We start from the raw sequence: 26,221 nt of genomic DNA on the forward strand, positions 1-26,221 counted from the left end.
TATGTGAAAACTTATTTTGCAGAGCTGGACACTATCTTTGTGTTCAAAATCTTCTATGAAGTACTTGGAGGAGGAACCCGCCTTGCAATGCCGAAGACAATCTGTGCGCCGGACTTGTCGTCATTGAAGCCTGGTTCAGGGGCTACTGAGGGAGTCCTGGATTAGAGGGTGTTCGGATAGCCGAACTATACCTTCAAGCCGGACTCCTGGACTATGAAGATACAAGATTGAAGACTCCGTCCCATGTCCGGAAGGGACTTTCTTGGCGTGGAAGGCAAGCTTGGCGATACAGATGTTCAGATCTCCTATCATTGTAACCGACTCTATGTAACCTTAACCCTCTCCGGTGTCTATATAAACCGGAGGGTTCTAGTCCGTAGGACGATATACACATCAACAATCATACCATAGGCTAGCTTCTAGGGTTTAGGCTGTCTGATCTCATGGTAGATCAACTCTTATAATACTCATATCATCAATATTAATCAAGCAGGACGTAGGGTTTTACCTCCATCGAGAGGGCCCGAACCTGGGTAAAACTTCGTGTCCCCTGCCTCCTGTTACCATCCGGCCTAAACGCACAGTTCGGGACCCCCTACCCGAGATCCGCCGGTTTTGACACCGACATCGGCAGTAACACCTGCGAGAAGACGAGGGCAAAAAGGGACAAGCTGGGGGGTGCTAGGGTTTCCCCCAGAGTCGCGTAAGCAGCAATCAGATAAGATCTGTTAGAGATGCTCCTGACATCTAACTTGCCCCAAATCTCTTGGCTCCTCCGTGTACCCCTGTCGTGCGTATCCCGTAACGAACCCCAGTGGGACGCCAGCAGTCCAGCACTCGTTCGTGCGTCCTGTTCTCCACGGACCTACACCTGGCTGCCGCTGTGGCTTCCACCAGCCAACATCACGAGTTCACGACGACCTCGACGTGCCATGCCATGAGTACACCACACATGGAGGCCCTCTCCTCACCAGCAACGAGTTGACAAAAGGCCACGCCCAGCCTGGCGCAGCATCCTTGCCGTACTCAACGGATTCAAAAATCAAAACGACCACTCGCGATCGTCTTAATCGAGCGATCGGAACGGAGAGAAACACCAATCAACCGGCCCAGATGATGAAGGCGCGGCATCAATGCGGAGCAAAGCAAGAGGCCAAACCCGACCGAGCCTCCTCTCCCCGTGCGCCGGCCCACCCCGCTGTCCTACTCTACGCTACGGTGGGATGGAGATACGGAGGGGCCATGAATACGCCTCGCTCGCGAAATGGCGTATTCCGAAAGTTAATCGCGGGTTTAATTAGTAATCCATCTCTCACCGCTCCCCGTTCTCTCTCTCTAGTCGCCTCCCACCTCGCCCCCCGTTGCGTCCCTCCCCTCCTGCCTTCTCGCTCCGCCCTCCAATCCCCTACACGCCAGGCGAGGCGAGGCCAGCTCCCCCGCATCCCCGCCCGCCGCGCGAGAATCCCGAGGAGGGATCGGAGGACGGCCGCCTGCCCCTCCGCCAGCCAGCCAGCCACCCGGACTCGCCGCTCCCTCCCTCCCTCCCAGGTGAGCGACGCCGACGCCGACACCCCTTCCCCTCGGCCCGAGCTCCGGCGGGCGTCGGGCGCTAATGCTCCCAACGCTTCTTCCGCGTGCCGTGGTTTCTCCCCTCCCCTCCCCTCCGCTTTCTAGTACGAGTTTTGGATTTCTCTCCGTAATTTCGACGCGTTTTTTTCCTCTCTTCGTTTCGTGTTGCTGTTCGTACCTGACGGTGGATGAATTCGGCGGGTACTCATGCGTGACGCGGAATGCGGTTCGCCGGATTCCAGGGAGAAAAAATTGGGGGCACGGATTTCCTCGTCGTTTTTTTGGATTTATTTACTATTGATCTTATTTCGCTCGCGAGATCACGGCCTCTGATCCCTCACCCCCCCGCAATTCGCAGGTCGAATTCGCCCCGGCGGCGTAGGAATCCCCGCAGGAATTCGCCCGAGATTTGATCGGGAGGAGACTCCAATGCGGGCCTCCGCGTAGCCGGAACCGGACCCCGCGCGTCGACAGGGCAGCAGGCCGCCGAGATGGCCCGTGCGCGGAAGCGCGACCGCCTGCGATGGAGCAAGCTCTACACCTTCTCCTGCTTCGGCCACCCACACACCGACGAGGCCGCCGGCCCCGCCGCCGTCAGCGGCAGCCCCGTCGGCGGCCCGGGCTTCTCGCGCATCGTGCACTGCAACAACTCCATCCTCCACCGCCGGAAGCCGCTCAAGTACCCCACCAACTACATCTCCACCACCAAGTACAACGTCCTCACCTTCCTCCCCAAGGCCATCTTCGAGCAGTTCCGCCGCGTCGCCAACCTCTACTTCCTCCTCACCGCCATCCTCTCGCTCACCCCGGTCTGCCCCTTCTCCCCCGTCAGCATGATCGCCCCCTTGGCCTTTGTGGTAGGGCTCAGTATGATCAAGGAGGCCCTGGAGGACTGGCGAAGGTTCATGCAGGACATGAAGGTGAACAGCCGCAAGGTCAGCGTGCACAAGGGTGAAGGTGAATTTGAGTTCCGGCATTGGGAGGACCTTTGTGTTGGTGATGTGGTCAGGGTTGAGAAGGACCAGTTCTTCCCTGCTGATTTGTTGCTCTTGTCGTCGAGCTATGAGGATGGCATTTGCTACGTTGAGACAATGAACCTGGATGGCGAGACAAACCTGAAGCTCAAGAGGTCGCTGGAGGTTACGCTGCCATTGGAAGAGGATGAGACGTTTAAGGATTTCCGGGGAATCATAAGGTGTGAGGACCCAAACGCAAGCTTGTACACATTCATTGGTAACTTGGAATACGAGAGGCAGGTGTATGCCCTCGATCCGTCACAGATACTTCTCAGGGACTCAAAGCTGAGGAACACAGCCTTTATCTATGCAGTGGTCGTTTTTACAGGGCATGACAGTAAGGTGATGCAGAATTCAACCGAGTCGCCATCAAAGAGGAGCAGGATTGAGAAGAAGATGGATTTGATCATATACATTTTGTTCACTGTTCTGGTTTTAATATCGCTCATCAGTTCGATTGGTTTTGCTGTGAGGATCAAGCTTGATCTGCCCAGGTGGTGGTACTTGCAGCCTCAGAACTCCAACAAATTGGACGATCCAACACGCCCTGCTCTTTCTGGGATTTTCCATCTCATTACAGCACTCATTCTCTACGGGTATTTGATTCCGATCTCGCTCTATGTCTCAATTGAAGTTGTGAAGGTGGCACAGGCACATTTCATTAATCAGGACATTCATATGTTTGATGAGGAGACTGGCAATACTGCTCAGGCCCGAACTTCAAACTTGAATGAGGAGCTTGGCCAAGTTCATACGATTTTGTCAGATAAAACCGGCACTTTGACCTGTAATCAGATGGATTTCTTGAAGTGTTCAATTGCTGGGGTTTCTTATGGTGTGCGTGCGAGTGAAGTTGAAAGGGCTGCTGCAAAGCAGATGGCATCAGGCGCTGCTGACCATGATAATCCTGTGGAAGATGTATGGGAGAGTAATGAGGATGAAATCCAGTTAGTGGAAGGAGTTACCTTCAGCGTGGGAAAGACCCAAAAATCCTCGATAAAAGGCTTTAGTTTTGAGGATGACCGTCTTATGCAAGGGCACTGGACAAATGAACCAAATTCCTCCACGATTCTTCTGTTCTTCCGGATACTTGCTATTTGTCACACTGCAATCCCCGAGGTGAATGAGGCAACAGGTGCTCTTACTTATGAAGCAGAATCACCTGACGAGGGGGCTTTTCTTGTGGCAGCCAGAGAATTTGGATTTGAATTTTTCAAGAGAACACAAGCGAGTGTCTTCCTCAAAGAGAAATACACTTCCTCTAATGGCACAACTGAGAGGTTGTATATGTATTTCAAATTGCTGTTGTCCTTAGCTTTTCTATCTTCAGCTCAGAGTATTTAGCTTTCTGATTGCTATTTATTCATGTATCTTCATCTTCGATTGGGCTTTCTTAGGGAGTTCAAGATTCTCAATTTATTGGAGTTCAACAGCAAAAGAAAGCGAATGACGGTAATTATGAGGGATGAAGATAACCGTATTGTTCTTCTTTGCAAAGGAGCAGATACGTAAGATTCTATTCCAAACCCTGTTCAAGAATTCATCCGATTAACCAGTTAACTTGCCGATTAATCCCTACTCATAGGGTCACCGAGTAGCCGATAAACTGATAAATCGTCCGATTAATTGATTAAATGGCCGATTAACTTGCCGATTAGCCTATTAATCCCCTACTCGCCAGCCAACCGAGCAGTTACCAGTTAATGATTTCCTCAACAATGATTCCAAATATTTTTTGTTTTCTTATGCTTATGTTGTCAGTTAGTACATCAACATGTGCTGTCATCTGTGTTACAGTCTGCTACTTTATTGATCATAGACTAAAAAGATGAAAATAAGAAAATGCTGCCAAAAGAGTAGCGTGTACACTCACACTCTGCTACTTTGTTGATCATAAACTAAAAAGATGAAAAATAAAAAAGTGCCACCAAAAGAGTAGCGTGTACTCTTGATTTCTGATTAGGTATTCTCCACATGGGCTGCTCATGCTTTAACTTGACTATCTTGTGTTGTTTTTTATCCAACCGAGCAGCATTATATTTGATAGACTAGCAAAAAATGGAAGGTTGTATGAGCCAGATACAACCAAGCATCTCAATGAATATGGTGAGGCAGGCTTGCGGACGTTAGCGCTATCATACAGAATGCTTGAGGAATCAGAATATGAATCTTGGAATGCTGAGTTTCTTAAAGCGAAGACATCCATTGGACCTGATAGGGAATTGCAACTTGAGCGAGTCGCAGATTTGATTGAGAAGGAGCTGATCCTTGTTGGTGCAACAGCGGTTGAGGACAAACTACAAACAGGGGTAACGATGATCTGTTGATATGAGTTGTTATGTCGCTGATCCTGCTATCACGCTAGTAGCTGTTTTGACTTGTTGTGTTATTTCTCATATTGTATCAGGTTCCTCAGTGCATTGATCGCTTGGCACAAGCAGGTCTCAAAATCTGGGTTCTGACGGGCGATAAGATGGAAACTGCAATCAACATAGGGTAAGCTCTTTTGTAAAAGAGTTACTCTTAACAGTAATATTTGTAACCCTACGTGTGACAATGCGTCTTTCTTCTGAACATTTTGTTCATTTCTTCTTTGCAGATACGCATGCAGTTTACTTAGGCAAGGAATGAAACAGATATCCTTGTCCACAACCGCTGGTGACCAAGTAGCCCAGGATGCACAAAAGGTACCTTTGCACAGCATTTTCTCATATACTCCCTCTGTCCCTAAATATAAGTCTTTTTAGATATTCCAATGCGGACTACATACGGAGCAAAATGAGTGAATCTGCACTCTAAAATATGTCTATATACATCCGAATGTAGTCCTTATTGAAATCTCCAAAGAGACTTATTTTTAGGAATGGAGGGAGTACTATAGATGGATATGGTCTATATGGTAGTCATCTTTGCTTTGCATTCATCTTTGGAACCTGAGCAGGCTGCGAAAGAGAGTCTTATGTTGCAAATCGCCAATGCTTCACAAATGGTAAAGCTAGAGAAGGATCCTGACGCAGCATTTGCTCTTGTTATTGATGGAAAAGCTCTTACATTTGCTTTGGAAGATGACATGAAGCATATGTTCTTGAATCTAGCAGTAGAGTGTGCTTCTGTCATATGTTGCCGTGTGTCTCCAAGACAGAAAGCACTGGTAACCTCATCTATCACCAATCCATGATCTGGGTTTTATACATAAGCCAATGCTGAGTTTGCTCGTTTTCACGTTGCAGGTGACCCGACTGGTCAAAGAAGGCCTTGGAAAAACCACTTTAGCAGTAGGTGACGGTGCAAATGATGTGGGCATGATTCAAGAAGCTGATATTGGTGTTGGTATTAGTGGGGTCGAAGGCATGCAGGTCTGTCTAGATTATTACTATTCTCTTGGGAACTGGTGCATTGTGAGGAGATGTATTAATAGTTTAATTGTAACTGACGATGGCTTCTTTCTTTTGTCCAGGCTGTGATGGCGAGTGACTTTTCTATTTCCCAATTTCGGTTCCTTGAGCGACTTCTTGTTGTACATGGCCATTGGTGCTACAAGAGAATTGCCCAAATGGTGCCACTCAAAACGCTTCATTTGTTTGTTACATTCTGTTGAACTATATTGTTTCGAATATGTGGTATAATGTTTTCTGAGTCCTCTTCCATTGAATTGCAGATCTGCTACTTCTTTTACAAGAATATTACCTTTGGACTTACAATATTTTACTTCGAGGCATTCGCTGGATTTTCCGGGCAATCAGTCTATGATGATTGGTTTATGCTGCTTTTCAACGTTGTTCTTACCTCTCTACCTGTTATATCACTTGGAGTATTTGAGCAAGATGTTTCTGCTGAAATCTGCTTGCAGGTATGTGACAGAATATTCGACTTAAGCCTGTGACATACTCCCTCCGTCCGGAAATACTTGTCCTAGAAATTGTTGTATCTAGACCTATTTTAGTTATAGATACCATTTTATCCGTTTCTAGGACAAGTATTTTCGGACGGAGGGAGTATATGGCTTATATGAAATATAAACATGCTCGGAAAGGAAACACCATAAAGTGTACTTCTGGGATGTGTTGTAATGGTGTGTTGCATTTTGTTACGCTGTATGTGGTGTGTTTTTTTTGGGTGGGTGGGTGCTAAGAGCCTGTGACTGTTGCAGAAGATTCTCTTTATTTTGTGTATTTGCTTCATCCATATCAGTACGCTTCCGAAGTTGAAGCTAACAAAGGAGATATGAATAGTGTGTCGAACTTTGTTTCATCAGCCACTACAATCGCAATTGATCCCGAATATAGTCCCATTTTGGGGTTAGGTAGTATTGCGCCACTGCCTAGTACCAGAATAACAACATTATGCTCATTACATTGCTATGCATGTTTAAGAGAAGTAACAAAGAAATTGTGAATACTCTAAAATTTACTCCATAAGTACTATCCATGCTTTTTCATGTTTGGGTTACACTTACACATAAGTTTCTATCCTCTTTCAGTATGCTTGTTCATTTAATTCATGTGTGTGAATTTACCTTCCCTTTCCGTTGATATAGAATGTTGGAATTTTAGAAATATAGTTTGGTTTAATGTGCATTGAATTCCATTTCTTCATTCTTTATTCAATAATAACATGAATTCACAGTTCTATGAATATCTACTTCCAAGTATTTATGGATGAGTGATCCTAATGAAAGGCACAAGTCATTCTATGTACTTCCATTTAAATTTCTGTATGTGTTGGCCCTTTGCACCATAGGACTTCATCTGGATATCCACCAACTGATATGGCATAATTTTCACTTTGCAGTTCCCAGCGCTATATCAGCAAGGACCAAATAACCTTTTCTTTGACTGGTACCGGATTTTAGGATGGATGGCAAATGGCCTCTACTCATCTCTGGCGATATTCTTTCTCAACATCTGTATATTCTATGATCAAGCAATCCGCTCTGGTGGACAGACTGCCGACATGGCTTCAGTGGGAACCACCATGTTCTCCTGCATCATCTGGGCTGTCAATATACAGATTGCTCTGACAATGAGCCATTTCACGTGGATTCAACATCTGTTTGTGTGGGGCAGCATAGGGACTTGGTATGTCTTCATTATCACATACGGGATGGCTTTGAAGTCCAGAGACAACTTCCAGATTATGACAGAAGTTCTCGGGCCTGCTCCCATTTACTGGGCAGCGACCCTTCTGGTGACTGCTGCTTGCAACATCCCCTACCTGATTCACATATCCTACCAGAGATCATGCAATCCACTTGATCACCATGTGATTCAGGAGATCAAGTACCTACGGAAAGACGTCGAAGACGAAACAATGTGGAAGAGGGAACGGTCTAAGGCGAGACAGAGGACCAAGATTGGTTTCACCGCAAGGGTAGACGCAAAGATTAAGCAGCTCAAGGGGAGGTTGCATAAGAAAAGCCCGTCGTTAACCATCCATACTGTAGCGTAGAACACCTCTGAGTCATCTGGTAGTCTCGTCGACAGTAGTTGTCGTCTTACTTGCTCCTGCAAGGCAGCGGTTTTTGGCTTCACCGAGTGATAAGGCGATTTTTTCTCTTTGTCCAGCCTAATTTTTTCTTTCAATTTGTTGCTGTTCTTTTTCTTGTCCATTTGTGTAAGAAATGTTGGGTTGTAATTGGTGGCCTTACCCCCCAAGTAGAAGTTCTGAAGCCAGCCGTGTAAAAAGTATAGCTCCTTTCAGTTGGAAGAGACAAACCTACCGAGATAGCTGACAGTATATGTATATCTGCAATTTTGACTATCCTTGTGACTGTTATCTGCAATGCTATCCTACCGAGATAGCATTGCCCCTCCGTACTGAACAGAACCGAGCATTGTATTCTTCTTCTTTTTTTGACTTGCGAGCACTGTATTCTTGGTTGTTCATTGTACTAGACTTTCCTATACGACAGTGTTAGTTAGCATTCATACAAATAGCAGAAATCGTATCTAACATGGTGCGGAAAATCACTACGCGCAGCATAATTTGGAAAAAGACAGTCTTCTCTCTTCCACATCGAGTTGCTGATGCAGTTTGCTTCCATTGCTAATGATCCATTTACATTATCTATCCATAATGTTGGCCAGTGATAACATATTTAGCGGCTACAGTATGTGCGTGTGTCATTTGTGTATATATATGTATCATATACAATAATCATCCTAAGAGTGGAAGTAGTGCGGTTGTGTGGATCGGCACATAATTGGAGACACTCTCTACTTACATGCAGTATGGCGAGGAGTGTTTGGGCACTTTCTAAAGGGATTTAAAAGATGACATGGTAGAGTACATGAGCCTCAACCAAGACAGGAACGCGAAGCAGTGGCTGTTTGCGGTGAATGAGACACTTCAGATGATTTCCTCTGGCTAATTGTGACTCTATGGGCCATCTGGGCGGCTAGACAGAAGGTAGTCCGTGAAAATATTTTTCAAGGCGAGTCAGTAAAAAAGCAAACTCGCTCCCGTGCGGCTCCTGCGGCCGCACCGGGGCGCCCAGATCCAGCCGCCGGGGGACCTCCCCTGCCTCCCCACCTCCCCTCGCCGCCGCCGGAGGTCGTCGCCGGGCAAAGCCCGGTGGCGACGGCGGCGGTGGGGCTGTTTCTGTGGCGCGGTAGCTGCGGGCGTGGAGGGGGCTCGGCTGCGAGCTTCGGCGGCGGGGTCGCGTCTTGGCGTGCCGGGGGTGCGCGGTCCTGCAGGGGCCGCTCAAGGTGTGAGACGATGCAGGCGAGGTGGCGGACGAGGAGCTGGACGCGACGGTGCTGACTGGTGGTGGTTGCGGTCTGCAGAGCTGGGCGGCGACGGATCTGGGAGTTCTTTGCCCAGATTTGGCACTGGTGGTGCTCGGGGCTGTGAATCGGGGCAGAGGCCCAGCTAGGCATGTTCACGGATGCGCGTTAGGAGGTACGTGGACGCCGGGGCGGCGGCCCCGGGATGGCGGCAATGGCATGGAGCTCGTCGTGGCTTGAGGTGCTACGTTCAGGTTCGTGCAGTGGTGGTGGTTGGCGGCAGCTGGTGGTGGAGGTGTGTTCTCCAGTGATCCCGACGCCATCCGGTGCTCTGGATCCGCAAGTTCTGTTATATGGCGAGGAGCTCCGGCGAAAGCACTGCCTTGACCAAGGTCAGGCCGACGACGGCGGCGCTACTGGCGTCGTCTACCTTCTTGGAGGCGTCGTTGTGGAGCTCCGTCGACATCATGACGGATTTGGCTCTCCGGATGAAATTTTTTGCCTCGGTCTTCCGAAGCGGGCGGCGGCGGCGTCTACGTCGTGACCTCCTTGGAGGCGTCGTTTGGGAGAGACTGTCGCGAGCGATCTCTTCACCACCAAGGTTAGTGGATGTTGGGGCAGCGGCCATGAATTTGTGCGTCGAGACGGCGGTCTCGGAAACCAATGCGGTGCCAACTCCATGAGGTAGGGTTGCTGCTCAGCATGGCTTGGGTGGCGATCTTGAGCGGCGAGGGCGGCAGGGTCGTCGGCTCGGTTGACGCGTTCAAGAGTGGACGGTTGGACGATATGTCGGGGCAGCGGCCCCGGAAGTGGTGCGACGGCTGTGGTCTGCGGGCAGTCACCCTGTGCAGCGTGGGTTGCGGGTGGCTGCGTCGTGCGGCGTTGTAGCTCAAGGGTGAGCGGTGGTATGTCGGGGCAGCGGCCCCGGAAGTGGTGCGACGGCCGTGGTCTACGGGCAGTCACCCTGTGCAGCGTGGGTTGCGGGTGGCTGCATCATGCAACGTTGTAGCTCGAGGGTGAGGGGTGGTATGTCGGGGCAGCGGCCCCGGAAGGTGGTGTCGGTGGACCGCACAGGGTGCAACGGAGCGGTGGATGTCGGGGCGGCGGCTCCGAGACTTTGCAGCATTGAGAACTTCAGCTTCGTGTTGTCTGGGCGACGAGGTTGCCTTCGATGTTGCTCGTTGTCATATCAGGGAAGCGGGTCATGTGGAGTGCATGCTCTTCATTTCTACGGGAGGGTCTCGTGGCTGCTCCTCTCATAGTAGTCATGGATTCTTCTCTCCGGCAGCGGTGGAAGTTGTGTGTTCGACATGTTGTTGGCAAAAGTAGGCTTAGTCATGTGTGCGTGATTGTGTGGGAGTGGGCTTGGCCCTTGTTGTATCGGTTTTCGCCCAGTTTTTCACTAATTAACTAAGCAATTCTCTTGTGCTTAATTAATAGACGAGGCAAAGCTTTTGCCTTCGTTTCAAAAAAAATATTTTTCAAACGCTATATGGAACACACTGTTTCATCAACTCTTACATCGACGAGATCAAGGTCCTCCAGAAACCAACCACTACAGCCGCTGGCTCTTCAGAAACCCCGAGGCCACGGCATTGGCTTTCTCCTGCGGTTGGGCACTCCAAAGCGAACATCGACGCAGCTGTATCAAGGGCCGGTGGCAAAGGAGCCGTGGCTGCAATCTGTAGAAGCCATTCAGGAGTGTATGAGAGGGCGTCGGCGTGATTTTCAACTACATTGATGAACCAACAGTACTCAAGACACTGGCGATCAGAGAAGCGTTGGCCTTGGCAAATGACTTGTACATCACGGCGATTTGGTGCCCGAGCCCAGATGATCCTGAAATCTTCGGCGCCAGTTCCAGGCTCGGGATCCGAATAATTCGTTCTGACGCGTCTGACATCGAGCGTGGAAAAAAGGACGTACGGTGAAATACGGTACGAAAGAGTGGCTATTTCTGGGCCCAAAGCGTATGGTTCGGACGGCGCTCGCGCACGGGAACTCTGGTCCGTGGACCAGATCGTTACTAGTCCAACCGAGCCAGGGATCAGATAGGTGTGCTGCGACGGAAGTGGACGACTGAGTCGTTTGTCCCTCTCCCCCCACCTCTGTCTCCGTTCTGAGTAGGTCCTTGCGGCGGCGCTCGTTCTGCACCGGCGGGCACGGGGAAATGGAAGATGGTGGGGTTGAGTTCCTGCTTGATGTCATTGGCAGGTAAGTGGCCTCAGATCTGCAAATAGTTTTTTGAGGATTTGCTCTTCAGGCTGTTTTTCCTTGAAGAAGAGACCTAACGAACGGGCCTTAGTGGCGGCCATTGATATCTTCTTGCAGGTTCCCATTACGAGAGGAGTTCGCGGACAACCTCGAGCACCCAGATCCGGTTCCCCTGGTCTTGTTGCCAAACAGCGGAGCCGGCCTTGCCGTTCCTGCGGACTCAAATACTGGGTCTGTTTGCGCTCAACAGCTCGGCGGCGATGGGAATGATATGGCAGGAGTTGGAGTCCGCCGTCGTGCGGATGCATCACCGACGAGGTTGACTCAGTCTACTGACAGAGTCAATCCAGAGGCACCTGGGAGGACAAAAAGGTGTGAACCCAAATCCTCCCGCTGTTGGTCTGTCACTGTATGTTCGTCACAACTGCACAGGATTTTGTCGGAATTTGTTTACTTCTGTAATCGTTAGAAAAAAAGTCCATATACACCAGAAAGTAAGCTTGGCCATTGCATCCCATCCTTAGTAGTGCCTTGTTTAACAGTCAGAACCACATTCATAGTACTGTTAGTATTCTTGTAGTACAACTATTAGACTGAATATTGTTTTAGTGGTAGAACTCGTAGACTGAATGTGTACGTTGCCAAATTACAGGTTATGGCTGGGCAGTGAGCCACCAGATGACGATGGACTCTAAAGTCATGGGCTATAGAGTTGATTGGCTAAAGAAGGTAAACGGAATAACTGGAACAAGTCGAGCATCGGTTATCCACATGCTCCTAATTTTCTGATTTTCTCTGTGTTGTTGAAAATCAACTTTCAGTTCATGTTCCCGGTGCATTTCATGGATTGCTGGTCATTATATATCTTGGATACCGATAAGAAGATTGTGATGGTGCTTGACCCAAAGGAGACAAATCTGTCGGATGAGATGAAAATCAAACATGGGCCTCTAGCAAGGAAGTTTCAGCAAAAGTTATGCACCCTATTCAGTGACATGTTCGGAGCCGGTTTGGTTGAGACCACTGGATGGTCGTTTGTGTACCCTTTGGTGGCGCAGCACGAGCCATGCAGTAGGCGTGTCTGAGTACCCTAGCTAGAACATACCTAGGCATTTCAGGTTGATAAAAGAAAATTGCCTGCAAAATTCCTAAGTTCAATGTTGTTTCCTCGCAGGGAAGACAGTGGCGTATATGTTGCTCACTACGTCCTGGAGTTCACCGGTCTATACCTTAGATCAACTATAACCCAGGTATGGAACCGCCTAACCTATTTCTTGACTAGCTGAAACTGATAGGCATGTTTGATGAAAGTAATTAATAGTTTTCTCCCATTTTTGCTTCATCACAGGGTCAGATCGAGCACCTGCGCAAGAAGATTGCATACGAGATAGTGATCATGAAGGGAAACTAGGGAGATATCCCGGAGTTCCTGTACGAGGAGATCATTGACTGACGAGAAAGACATTAGCAATTCCAGTTTGCATGCAGCCCAGCAATATCTTTTGGCTATGCGTGTACTCATCGTTAGATGGGCACGTTTAAGTTCTAGTGTCATTTCGCATTAGAAAACCCTACGAGCATTGTGCATCTGGAAAGCTATGGGCATGGGATGTATCCTAATGGAGATCTAATTAGAGTAATTTGAACTATGTAGTACGTGTTAGAGATTATGTGAACAGATGACTGATCTGTCTGAATTTAAATACAGTATGCTGCAACTACTTGTGGTTATTTGATTCACTGCTTAACATACCTGAAGTGGCTGATTGTGACCAGATGACACGGAAAAGAGAATAATGGGTGAGTTCCAGAGATATACTGTACTCCTCTCATCCCATAATGTAGTGTCAAAAATGTTCTTATATTATGGGACTAGTGTCAAAAACGTTCTTATATTATGGGACGGAGGGAGTAGTATTTAACACGGGCTCGTCTGGTAGCGGTCTGTGAGTCCGGCATGGTGAACGGCTCAGGCTGGCTCAGAAATATGGCTGAACCGGTGCCTCAACTGCCTGTTCCGTGTGTACAGTGTGACATGCGGTTGCATTCATTGCGCTAGTGAGCAGGGCTAAATATGGAGATATACAGTGGTGAAATACAGCAGTGGGCGCAGACCCACATGACAGCCTGCGGTATAGATTTTGGGAGCATCTGAGCTCGAGCTCAGAAACCAATATTCGTTAGATCTAGTAGTTTTATTTTCTGTTTATTTAAATATGAGTTTAGGACCTCAAATATCAAGGTTCACAATCTCTCTAAGCATGCACTGACATTGGGGGAGGACCGCCATACTTGGTTAGGCCACCCCGGTGACCTTTTGTTCGTCCCAGTTTCTATGGTGACGGAGTAATAAAGCTAGCGAGTTTACCTAAAAAACAAATGAATCTTTGCAGGAGGTTTGATTAGAGGGAAAAAAATCCTATGAAATATAGTGTGAATGACTCCTTAAAAAAATCCTATAAGATTCAATCATACAATTAAAAAATTCACATAGGAAAAAATTCTAATGATTCTGGTTCTCGAGTTTTTTTGTGAAAATCCTTTTAATCAAAGAGGCTTGCATAGAGCCACGGGAGAACAAAGATCACCACGTGAACCAAATGAAGCAATCCACTAGCACGACAGTTCATGGTTACATGTGTTGACACTGCATGCAATTTGCTTTTCAAACTTGTTCCATTGTGTTTCAATTATATATTATATTTGTTCAATTTTGGTTATATATTTTTTGACATTTTTGTTAGTTTGCTTTATAATTTCCTTTCAAATTTATTGTGATTTGATTTCAAATATGTTCAATTTGAACTAAATATCATGTTTGCTTTCTATTCTCATTTTCTCTCCTTTAAGTTTAGCATTTTACCGTCAGTGCAAGATTAATTTATTTGTTCCTCTGTCTTCTATCTATAATTGTGAATGTTGGAAATGGAAGGGAAGTATGTGGCCTGGTTAGCAAAATCAAAACTCATATAAGTATGTGGCCTCATAAAAAATGCAAAAGAAAATTAGGTCGATCGAGACACAATGTAATATATGGGCGGTTTTTGTGATCCCTCGGACATCAACATTATTGTTAGAATGTGAGAAGTGTTTGTCTTGCACATGCCTAACCATTTCGGACCTTTTGTCATCCGTTCAAATGTATTTAACCGACTCCATGTTACTGTTGCAACTTTATTGGGGTCAGTTGCTACACCTTCAGCATAAATGATGTGTCCCCTCAATAGTAGGTGAACCAAAGGTGCATTCAGACTTCTTGAGAAAAAGTCGTCAAATAATTTCCATAACATTTATCAGGCAATATTGTTTATGATCTTCAAGAGTTTTACAGTATATGAAAATGTCACAAAAAATACTAGTACAAGCTTCATGAGATATGGAGGGAAAATCTTGTTCATTGATACTTGAAATACTGCAGGGGCATTAGTAAGACCAAATGACATTACCAGGTATTCAAAATGCCCAAGATATGTCTTGTGCACACCATCGGGACCCATTCTAATTTGGTGATATACACAAATAGGGATTTGTTCTTGACTGATTGTGAACCTCGGCGTACCCCCCCTCCCCCCCCCACACACACATTGGACCTTTATATTCCACGTTTTTTCTAACCAACATAGGGGGGAGGTATAAGGACTTTTAGTAGGCCGTAGAACTGCATACTTTAATAATGCCAAGAGAAATTTGATGATCACTATCCCTAGCACCGTTTGTACTATTGCAAATCTGTTTATTCCAAAGCAAGGTCAACTTTACCTTCTTCGGGAGCTTGAGCTAGTTGGAACTTTTTGTTCACTTGTGAAAGGATCGATATAGTTGACTAGAGGGGGGGGGGGTGAATAGGCAACTAACAATTTTAGCTTTTCTTTACCAATTTAAGCTTTGCATCAAAGTAGGTTGTCTAGATATGCAACTAGGTGAGCAACCTATATGATGCAATAACAATAAGTACACAAGCAAGCAAGGGAAACAATACAAAAGCTTGCACAAGTAAAGGCACGAGATAACCAAGAGTGGAGCCGGTGAAGACGAGGATCTGTTACCGAAGTTCCTTCCTTTTGAAGGGAAGTACGTCTCCGTTGGAGCGGTGTGGAGGCACAATGCTCCCCAAGAAGCCACTAGGGCCACCGTATTCTCCGCACGCCCTCACACAATGCGATATGCCGTGATTCCACTATTGGTGCCATTGGAGGCGGCGACCGGACCTTTACAAACAAGGTTGGGGCTCTCTCCACAACCGAATTGGAGGCTCCCAACGAAACCATGGAGCTTCACCACAATGGAATATGGCTCTGAGGTGACCTCAACCGTCTAGGGTGCTCAAACACCCAAGAGTAACAAGATCCGCAAGGGATGAGTGGGGGGAATCAAATTTCTCTTGGTGGAAGTGTAGATCTGGGCCTTCTCAACCAATCCCTAGACAATCAACAAGTTTGATTGGCTAGGGAGAGAGATCGGGCGAAAATGAGCTTTGGAGTAACAATGGAGCTTGGGGGAAACGAGGTAAGTCAACTTGGAGAAAAAGACCTCCTATTATAAGGGGGGAGACAATCCAACCGTTACCCCCGCTCAGCCCCGCACAGGGCGGTACTACCGTTGTGGCCAGCGGTACTATCATTCCACCTCGCGGTACCGCCGTGCAGTGAGAAGAGAGCGAGAAGCAGAGTATGACCTGGACCCAGGGCGGTACTACCGTGGTGATAAGGGCGGCACTACCGCCTATGAGCGGTACTACTGCCACAACAAGTGCCGCAGAACCCGACACGGGAGGAGAACCCTCGAATCGAGGCGGTAGGAGCACGGAGCCGCAGCGGTACTACGGCTGAGAGCTTCAAGCGGTACTACCACTGGTGTTCGCGGTACTACCGTTGGGACCAGATCTCAGGGAGAAGGCCGCAAGGGAGCCTTCAACGAAGGGGAAAAGCTCAGAGGGTGCAAAGGGGATGTGTACGTGTTGATTCCACCCTAGCCTAACCAATGCAGATCCCCTCTTGATAGTACGGTGACTCTTACGACACAAGACCACCAAAACTGAATCGAAAGGGCTACACCGTCTTTGCTTCAAACTCTGAGGGGAGGGAATCGTCTCGCCAAAGGATGAATCTCTGAAATACTCAACGCACATGATTAGTCCACAAATATGTTGTCATCAATCACCAAAACTACTTAGAGAGAAACATGCCTTAACAATCTCCCCCTTTTTGGTGGATTGATGACGACACGGGATTTGCACAAGAAGGTAAGACAAGAAAGTAGATGAACCCCAGAATTACAAAATGTAGACGGATCTCCCCCTGAATGTGTGCACCTAAGAAGAGGAGACAAAGTAAAGCAAAGCACATACATTGAGATCAATGCTCCCCCTATATTTTGTAGTCTGACAACATTAGCAACAGGTAATGGAACATATAGAGCTAGGAAGCATAAGGTACTTGACAAACTAGATAATACAAGGAAAAGGGAGCATATGTCTCACACCATATGAAATGGTACCGGTTCTCACAAACATAAACCAAACAAGCGCCAAACACGAGAAAAGAGTTTGCGAGAAAGACAGGCAAGGCAAACACGCCACGCAAACACAACACGCTCGCAACTCGACACGACAAATCCCTAAGCTCTCTCCCCCTTTGGCATCGAGACAGCAAAAAGGCAAAGAGCGCTGCTCCATGTGATAGCAAACTGAGGGGCTCCATCATCACATCCCGGCGGGATCGTCTGCACTGCCATCCTCAGTCGGAAACTGCTCGGTGTCTGAATCGGTCCACTGACAGTGCTGCTGAATCCACTCCTCCTCATCAGTGATCTTGCCCTCAGATCCGCTGGCAACGGTCGCACCCAACTGACGCATGAGCTCCTTGTGACGACTCCTGGCCTGCTTCTCAGCCACATTAGTCATGTACTGACCATGAGACTCCATGCAGAAGAGTTTCTTCATCTTACTCTTGAGCTTCTTCGCCCAAGAGGGCTCTGCTCCAGAAGGCTCATAGTCATCATCAGCATCAGCCTCGGTCTCCATGTCAGCAGCTCCAGGCGGAACGCCAGAACTCGGAGCTGCGGTGCCCTAGTTCTCCTTCTTCCTCAGACGCTTGATCTCATGAGAAACTAGATCCCCAGTCTCCAACAACACCTTATGATGAGCACGCTCCCAGGCCTTCTCAATGAGCAACATGATAAACGGTCCATAGATAGGGCACTTGCGCTCACAGATGGCGGAAACCAACTCAGACCACATGACATGAGAGATATCCAAAGAGTCTCCAATGTTTTCTTCCTTCTCATGAGAAGCCCCCAGGTATATTGAGCGCGGTTAGCGCGTCAAGATTGTGTAACCAAGACACAAGTGTAGCCCTTTAGGGCCTCAAAGAGAAAAACGAGAAAGAAAGAGAGAAAAAACAGATGTGTAAAAAATTGATGGAGGCGAGGAGACGCACATAGAGTCCAGCGCTAGGCGTAGAATCTTCGTAGTCTGGCCGCGTTCCATGGGTTTGCCTCGAGTCAATTATCCGATGCATCCCGCAGACGGTACGCTCCACTGGTCAGAACCTGGTCGATAATGAAGGGACCTTCCCATTTGGGCTTGAGCTTGTTCTTTTTCTTCTCTGGTAGGCGTAGAACTAGTTCCTAATGTTATAGGTTTTGGCCCGCACTTCTCTGCTTTGATACCTTCGAGCCTGTTGCTGATAGAATGCGGAACAGGCTTTTGCCACGTCGCGCTCCTCCTCCAGGGCATCCAAATTGTCCTGCCGATTGAGCTCGGCCTCTCTTTCTTCGTACATGCGCACTCGAGGTGAGTCATGAATTATGTCGCAAGGCAGCACCGCCTCAGCGCCGTACACCATAAAAAACGGTGTGTATCCGGTAGTGCGATTCGACGTGGTCTGCAGCCCCCAAAGTACGGAGTCGAGCTCCTCTACCCAATGAGTGTCTGATTCCTTTAAAGATCAAACTAATCTGGGTTTAATACCGCTCATGATAAGACCATTCGCTCGTTCGACTTGACCGTTAGTTTGCGGATGATAGACATAAGCATAATCGAGCTTGATGCCCATGTTGCTGCACCAAAGCTTCACCTCGTCGGCTGTAAAGTTCGTGCCGTTGTCAGTGATGATGCTGTGGGGGATGCCATAACGGTGTACAACCCCAGATATGAAGTCTATCACCGGTCCGGATTCAGCCGTTTTGACAGGTTTGGCTTCTATCCATTTGGTGAATTTATCCACCATGACTAGTAAGTATTTTTTTCTTATGGGTTCCCCCTTTGAGGGGTCCGACCATATCGAGCCCCCATACCGCAAAGGGACAAGTAATGAGGATTGTTTGGAGGGCAGTAGGTGGCATGTGGCTTTGGTTTGCAAAAAGCTGGCACCCGACACAATGTTGTACCAGATGTTGTGCATCTGCCCGGGCCGTCGGCCAATAAAAACCTGTACGGAAGGCCTTGCTTACAAGGGCCCGGGCTGCGGCGTGGTGGCCGCCGAGTCCGGCATGGATTTCTGCCAAAAGCTTCCGCCCTTCCTCTTCGGAGATGCACCTTTGAAGGACTCCGGTTGTGCTTTTCTTATAAAGCTCTCCCTCATGGACCTTGTAGGCTTTAGATCGCCGCACTATGCAGCGGGCCTCATTTTAGTCCTCGGGTAATTCCTGTCTAGTTAGGTAGGCCAGGAATGGTTCTGTCCACGGGGCGATGACGGCCATTATCACGTGGGCTGAAGGTGTTATTTCGGTGGCAGAGCCTCCGATTGTGTCAGAGTATTCGGTATCTGGGGTTGTGGCCGGGTCCGGACTATTTTTGCCGGTGTCCCCTTCCCATACCACAGATGGTTTAAACAGTCTTTCCAGGAAGATGTTCGGTGGGACAGGGGTCGCGTTTGGCACCGATACGGGCTAGGATGTCCGCCGTATGGTTGTTTTCCCGAGCCACATGGTGGAATTCAAGCCCCTTGAACCGAGCTGACATTTTGAGGACGGCATTGCGATATGCCGCCATTTTCGGATCCTTGGCATCGAAGTCTCCATTTATTTGGGATATTGCGAGGTTCGAGTCCCCACGCACCTCTAGGCGTTGGATGCCCATGGAGACTGCCATCCGGAGGCCGTGTAATAGGGCCTCGTATTCGGCTACATTGTTGGAGTCTGTATATAGTATTTGGAGCACGTATTACACCGTATCTCCAGTGGGGGACGTCAGGACGACGCCAGCCCCCAGACCAGCCAGCATTTTAGAGCCGTCGAAGTGCATGATCCAATTGGAGTATGCGCCGTACTCTTTAGGGAGTTCGCCTTCTGTCCATTCGGCTACGAAATCGGCCAGTACTTGCGACTTAATGGCCCGTCGTGGCTTATATGTTATGTCGAACGGGAGGAGCTCGATGGCCCATTTGGCAATCCAGCCCGTGGCATCGCGGTTGTTTATTATGTCATTGAGTGGTCTTCGGAGGCCACCATAATCGAACACTCTTGAAAGTAGTGTCGTAATTTCTGGGATGCCATAAATACCGCGTATGCTATCTTTTGGTAATGTGGGTACCGTGATTTGCATGGAGTGAGGATGGTGGATACATAATATACCGGCTTTTGAAGTGGGAATTTATGTCCGTCCATCTCTCGTTCGACGCCAAGCACTGCGCTTACAACTTGGTGAGTTGCCGCTATATATAATAGCATTGGTTTGCCAACAGTTGGCGCGGCCAAGATTGGGTTGGTGGCCAGGATGGCTTTTATTTCTTCCAGTCCGGCCGTGGTTGCGTCCGTCCTTTCAAAGTGTTCGGTGCACCGAAGAAGGCGATAAAGGGGAAGTGCCTTTTCTCCTAATCGGGAGATAAAGCGGCTTAAAGCTGCCACACATCCAGTCAATTTCTGGATTTGCTTGAGGTCAGTTCGGATAGCCAACTGCGACAGAGCTCGGATTTTAGCCGGATTTGCTTCAATTCCTCTGCTGGAGACGATGAAGAGCTTTCCGGCGGGAACGCCAAAAACGCATTTCTCCGGATTGAGCTTAATGTCGTATGTTCGGAGATTGGTGAACGTGAGCCTCAAGTCTTCTATTAAAGAGTCAACGTGTCTGGTTTTAATGACCACATCGTCTACATATGCCTCCACAGTCTTACCAATCTGCTTTTCCAGACATGTCTCGATCATGTGTTGATATGTTGCGCCGCCTTTTTTGAGCCCGAAGGGCATTGTGTTAAAACAGAAGGGGCCGTATGGCGTGATAAATGCCGTTGCGGCTTGATCAGACTCCGCCATCTTGATCTGGTGGTAACTGGAGTATGCGTCGAGGAAGCACAATGATTCGTGTCCTGCGGTAGCGTCGATGATTTGATCGATGCGAGGGAGTGGGAAGGGATCCTTTGGGCAAGCCTTATTAAGGTCTTTGAAGTCGACACATAGGCGCCAGGATTTGTCCTTCTTTGGAACCATCACTAGGTTTTCTAGCCAATCCGGATGTTTCATTTCTTTAATAAATCCGGCTTCCAGTAGCTTGGCCAGCTCCTCTCCCATGGCTTGTCGCTTAGGTTCAGAGAAACGCCGAAGAGTCTGCTTGACTGGCTTGAATCCTTTTAGAATATTAAGGCTATGCTCGGCCAATCTGCGTGGGATTCCTGGCATGTCTGAAGGGTGCCAGGCGAATATATCCCAATTCTCGTGCAGAAACTCCCATAGTGCGGCGTCTACAGCGGGGTCTAACTATGCCCCCATGGATGCTGTTTTTGTAGGGTCCGTTGGATGGACTTGGAATTTAACTATTCCGTCTGCTAGTTTAAAGGAGGTGGACTTGGATCTTTGTCTAGTATCACGTCGTCCCTGTCCACCATGGAGCACAGCGCGGTTAACTCCTCCGCCACAAGGGCTTCGGATAATGCCTCGAGGGCTAGTGCGGCTGTTTTGTTCTCGGCGCAGAGTGCTATGTCCGGATCACTAGCTAGAGTGATGATTCCGTTGGGTCCGGGCATTTTGAGCTTCATGTACCCGTAATGGGGTATGGCTTAAAAAATCGTGAAGGCCTCCCGCCCTAGAAGGGCGTGGTATCCGCTACTAAACGGGGCCACTTGGAATGTAATTCCTTCGGACCTGTAATTCTCCGGAGTGCCGAATACCACATCAAGTGTGATTTTCCCAGCGCAACGTACCTCCCGACTAGGGATGATTCCTCGGAAGGTCGTACTGCTTTGCTCAATACGGTTGCTGTCTATTTCCATTTTTTGGAGAGTTTCCTCATAAATGAGGTTTAATCCGCTGCCGCCGTACATGAGCACCTTAGTGAGCCGAAAGCCGTCCACAATTGGACTGAGAACCAAAGCGGCTGGTGCTCGGGCTGTTTGGAATTTAGGTTCGTCACTGGCATTGAAGGTGATAGTCGTGTCGCTCCATGCATTTATTGCTGCCACGTGGCAGACTTCGGCAAGGCTGCGGAATGCTCGCTTACGCCTATTATTTGAGGCGAAGGTCTCGAAGACCGTTAATACTGTATTGTTATCCGTGGGAAGGTGCTCTGAGGTATTTTGGGTGAGAAGATCCTCACCGCTTTTTGGCTACCTGCCGGAGTACCCAACATGCACTAAGGTTGTGTGTTGATATGGTATCCGTTGTACTATGGATTTTGCAGGGCTCGTTAAGCCATCCCTCCAATATGGTTCCACGCCCTGTAGTGGGCTTTTGCTTCTTTGTAATTGAGTCGGGTGACTTATGAGAGTGCACCCTTTTAGTTCGGACTGGGGGTTTTGTCAGAGCTGGATTATCCCAAAATTGCGTTTGGGTTTTCCAGGCACTTTCCATCGCATAGTATTTCCGTACTATGGCCGCCAAGTCAGCGAAGTGTGCTACGTCACAGCGACTTATGGTGTTGAGGACTCCCTTGTCTGTGCAATTGTTGCAAAAGAACGAAATTGCATCTTCCTCGCGACAGTCCTTGACCTTGTTCATTACAAGGAGGAATCTAGCCCAATAGTGATGTAATGTCTCTTGGGGCTCTTGCCTAATGTGGGAAAGATCGTTTGTATCTGGGTGGGTGGGTGGATTTAAGTCCAGACCTTGACCCAATCTATGATCCCGGGGCGGGGGAGTTTCCGATCTTGGAAGTTCGGGCTCCGGATGTTGCCCTGTGGGTTCGGTATGCGGCCTGATTCTGGATTCAGGGTTAGGGCGGTGTCCTCCCGTGAGCGAGTATCCAGCTCGGGGAGCTCGGGAATCCGGACATAGTTTGTCCTCAGGATAGAGGGAGAATCACCGCATTGCTCCTACACCACCGCTATCTGATGGGTGACCGGCGGAGAGTTAATCTCCCTTTGGTCGGGTTTAAGCCCGATCCGATCATAGTCCGTAGTGACTCCCAGAGCGGCGATGCGATCCAAGAGCTCGTTCAAAGAGGAGAGCTCCATTGGATCCATCTGCTCCGCAAATTTCGAGCTGATGTGGAGGCTATTTTCGATGACCCGAGAAGTCATCGTCGGCGCCGCGGCCAAGTGGGCGGTCATGATGAAGCCGCCTAGTTGGAGAGTTTGGCCTACAGCTAGGGCTCCCCCAGAGGTGATGTTGTTCTTGACAACGAGGTGAGCCATCCTCCTTATGATGATGACATAGTGGAACTCTTAATGAAAGCACTAATGTCAGTGTCAAAACCGGCGAATCTCGGGTAGGGGGTCCCGAACTGTGCATCTAAGGAGGATGGTAATAGGAGGCAAGGGACACGATGTTTACCCAGGTTTGGGCCCTCTTGATGGAGGTAATACCCTACGTCCTGCTTGATTTGTTCTTGATGATATGAGTATTACAAGAGTTGATCTACCACGAGATCAAAGAGGCTAAACCCTAGAAGCTAGCCTATGGTATGATTGTATGTTGTCCTACGGACTAAAACCCTTCGGTTTATATAGACACCGGAGGGGGCTAGGGTTACACAAGGTCAGTTACAAAGGAGGAGATATACATATCCGTATTGCCTAGCTTTCCTTCCACGCTAAGTAGAGTCCTATCCAGACACGAGACGAAGTCTTTAATCTTGTATCTTCATAGTCCAACAGTCCGGCCAAAGGATATAATCCGGCTGTCCGGAGACCCCCTAATCCAGGACTCCCTCAACCGTGCTACTATTGGATATACTCTTGATGATCTTAAGGGCATTAGTCCCACTCTATGTCAACACAAAATAAATTTGGAGGAAGACGCCAAACCAGTTATTGATCACCAACGACGGCTGAATCCTAAGATGAAAGAAGTGGTAAGAAAGGAAATATTAAAGCTCCTTGAGGCAGGTATAATTTATCCCGTTGCTGATAGTAAGTGGGTAAGTCCTGTCCATTGTGTCCCTAAGAAGGGAGGAATTACTGTTGTTCCTAATGATAAAGATGAATTGATCCCACAAAGAATTATTACAGGTTATAGGAAGGTAATTGATTTCCGCAAATTAAATAAGGCTACTAAAAAGATCATTACCCTTTGCCTTTTATTGATCAAATGCTAGAAAGATTATCCAAACATACACATTTTTGCTTTCTAGATGGTTACTCTGGCTTCTCTCAAATACCTGTGTCAACTGATGATCAATCAAAGACCACTTTTACTTGCCCTTTCGGTACTTTTGCTTATAGATGTATGCCTTTTGGTTTATGTAATGCACCTGCTACCTTTCAAAGATGCATGATGGCTATATTCTCTGACTTTTGTGAAAAGATGTGTGAGGTTTTCATGGACGATTTCTCCGTTTATGGATCCTCTTTTGATGATTGCTTAAGAAACCTTGATCGTGTTTTGTAGAGATGTGAATAAACTAATCTTGTCTTGAATTGGGAGAAGTGTCACTTTATGGTTAATGAAGGTATTGTCTTGGGGCATAAAATTTCTGAAAGAGGTATTGAAGTTGACAAATCTAAAGTTGATGCTATTGAAAAGATGTCGTGTCCCAAGGACATCAAAGGTATAAGAAGTTTTCTGGGTCATGCCGGTTTTTATAGGAGGTTCATTAAGGACTTCTCAAAAATTTCTCGGCCGCTGACTAACCTATTACAAAAGGATATTCCTTTTGTCTTTGATGATGATTGTGTAGAAGCATTTGAAATACTTAAGAAAGCATTGATTTCTGCACCTATTGTTCAGCCACCCGATTGGAACTACCATTTGAAATTATGTGTGGTGCTAGTGATTATGCTGTAGGGGTTGTTCTAGGGTAAAGAGTTGATAAGAAATTAAATGTTATTCAATATGCTAGTAAAACTCTAGACAATGCCTAGAGAAATTATGCTACCACTGAAAAAGAATTCTTAGCAGTTGTATTGCTTGTGATAAGTTCAGACCTTATATTGTTGATTCTAAAGTAACTATTCACACTGATCATGCTGCTATTAAATATCTTATGGAAACAAAAGATGCTAAACCTAGACTTATTAGATGGGTTCTCTTGCTACAAGAATTTGATCTGCATATTATTGATAAAAAGGGAGCTGAGAACCCCGTTGCAGACAACTTGTCTAGGTTAGAAAATGTTCTTGATGACCCACTACCTATTGATGATAGCTTTCCTGAAAAACAAGTAAATGTCATAAATGCTTCTCGTACTACTCCATGGTATGTTGATTATGCTAATTATATTGTTGCTAAATTTATACCACCTAGTTTCACATACCAGCAAAAGAAAAAGTTCTTCTATGATTTGAGACATTACTTTTGGGATGACCCCCATCTTTATAAAGGAGTGGATGGTATTATTAGACGTTGTGTACCTGAGCATGAACAGGAACATATCCTATGCAAGTGTCACTCTGAAGCCTATGGAGGACACCATGTTGGAGATAGAACTGCACACAAGGTATTGCAATCCAGTTTTTATTGGCCTACTCTCTTCAAGGATGCCCGTAAGTTTGTATTGTCTTGTGATGAATGTCAAAGAATTGGTAATATTAGTAGACGTCAAGAAATGCCTATGAATTATTCACTTGTTATTGAACCATTTGATGTTTGGGGCTTTGATTATATGGGACCTTTTCCTTCCTCTAATGGGTATACACATATTTTAGTTGATGTTGATTACGTTACTAAGTGGGTAGAAGCTATTCCAACTAGTAGTGCTGATCATAACACCTCTATTAAGATGCTTAAAGAAGTTATTTTTCCGAGGTTTGGAGTCCCTAGATATTTAATGACTGATGGTGGTTCACACTTTATTCATGGTGCCTTTCGTAAAATGTTTGCTAAGTACGATGTTAATCATAGAACTGCTACTCCTTATCACCCACAGTCTAGTGGTCAAGTAGAATTAAATAACAGAGAGCTGAAATTAATTTTGCAAAAGACTGTTAACAGATCTAGAAAGAATTGGTCCAAGAAACTTGATGATGCATTATGGGCTTATAGAACTGCATATAAAAATCCTATGGGTATGTCTCCGTATAAAATGGTTTATGGCAAAGCATGTCACTTACCTCTTGAATTAGAACATAAGGCATATTGGGCCATTAAAGAGCTCAACTATGACTTCAAACTTGCCGGTGAGAAGAGGTTATTTGACATTAGGTCACTTGATGAATGGAGAACCCAAGCCTATGAAAATGCCAAGCTATTTAAAGAAAAAGTTAAAAGATGGCATGATAAAAGGATACAAAAGCGTGAGTTCAATGTAGGTGATTATGTATTGCTATACAACTCTCGTTTAAGATTTTTTGCAGGCAAACTTCTCTCTAAATGGGAAGGTCCTTACGC

General features: G+C 47.2%; 2 protein-coding genes across 2 annotated transcripts; both read left to right on the forward strand.

Moving 5' to 3' along the window:
* The first annotated feature begins 1,307 nt into the window (after nucleotides 1–1,307).
* On the forward strand, nucleotides 1,308–8,345 carry LOC125524788 (putative phospholipid-transporting ATPase 4). Its single transcript, XM_048689818.2, has 11 exons — nucleotides 1,308–1,548; nucleotides 1,928–3,865; nucleotides 3,983–4,093; nucleotides 4,618–4,894; nucleotides 4,993–5,081; nucleotides 5,185–5,272; nucleotides 5,527–5,736; nucleotides 5,816–5,941; nucleotides 6,043–6,141; nucleotides 6,244–6,435; nucleotides 7,377–8,345. The coding sequence occupies exons 2-11, from the start codon at nucleotides 2,061–2,063 to the stop codon at nucleotides 8,031–8,033; spliced, it is 3,654 nt and encodes a 1,217-aa protein (XP_048545775.1). The 5' UTR covers nucleotides 1,308–1,548; nucleotides 1,928–2,060; the 3' UTR covers nucleotides 8,034–8,345.
* A 1,566-nt stretch (nucleotides 8,346–9,911) lies between these two features.
* LOC147960353 (uncharacterized) lies at nucleotides 9,912–13,260 on the forward strand. Its single transcript, XM_087534732.1, has 6 exons — nucleotides 9,912–11,524; nucleotides 11,642–11,896; nucleotides 12,177–12,253; nucleotides 12,346–12,599; nucleotides 12,699–12,774; nucleotides 12,873–13,260. The coding sequence occupies exons 3-6, from the start codon at nucleotides 12,203–12,205 to the stop codon at nucleotides 12,933–12,935; spliced, it is 444 nt and encodes a 147-aa protein (XP_087390858.1). The 5' UTR covers nucleotides 9,912–11,524; nucleotides 11,642–11,896; nucleotides 12,177–12,202; the 3' UTR covers nucleotides 12,936–13,260.
* Nucleotides 13,261–26,221: the final 12,961 nt, after the last annotated feature.

Source organism: Triticum urartu, chromosome 7A, assembly GCF_056163025.1.
Source record: "Triticum urartu cultivar PI428250 chromosome 7A, HENAU_Tu73, whole genome shotgun sequence".
Classification (NCBI taxonomy): domain Eukaryota; kingdom Viridiplantae; phylum Streptophyta; class Magnoliopsida; order Poales; family Poaceae; genus Triticum; species Triticum urartu.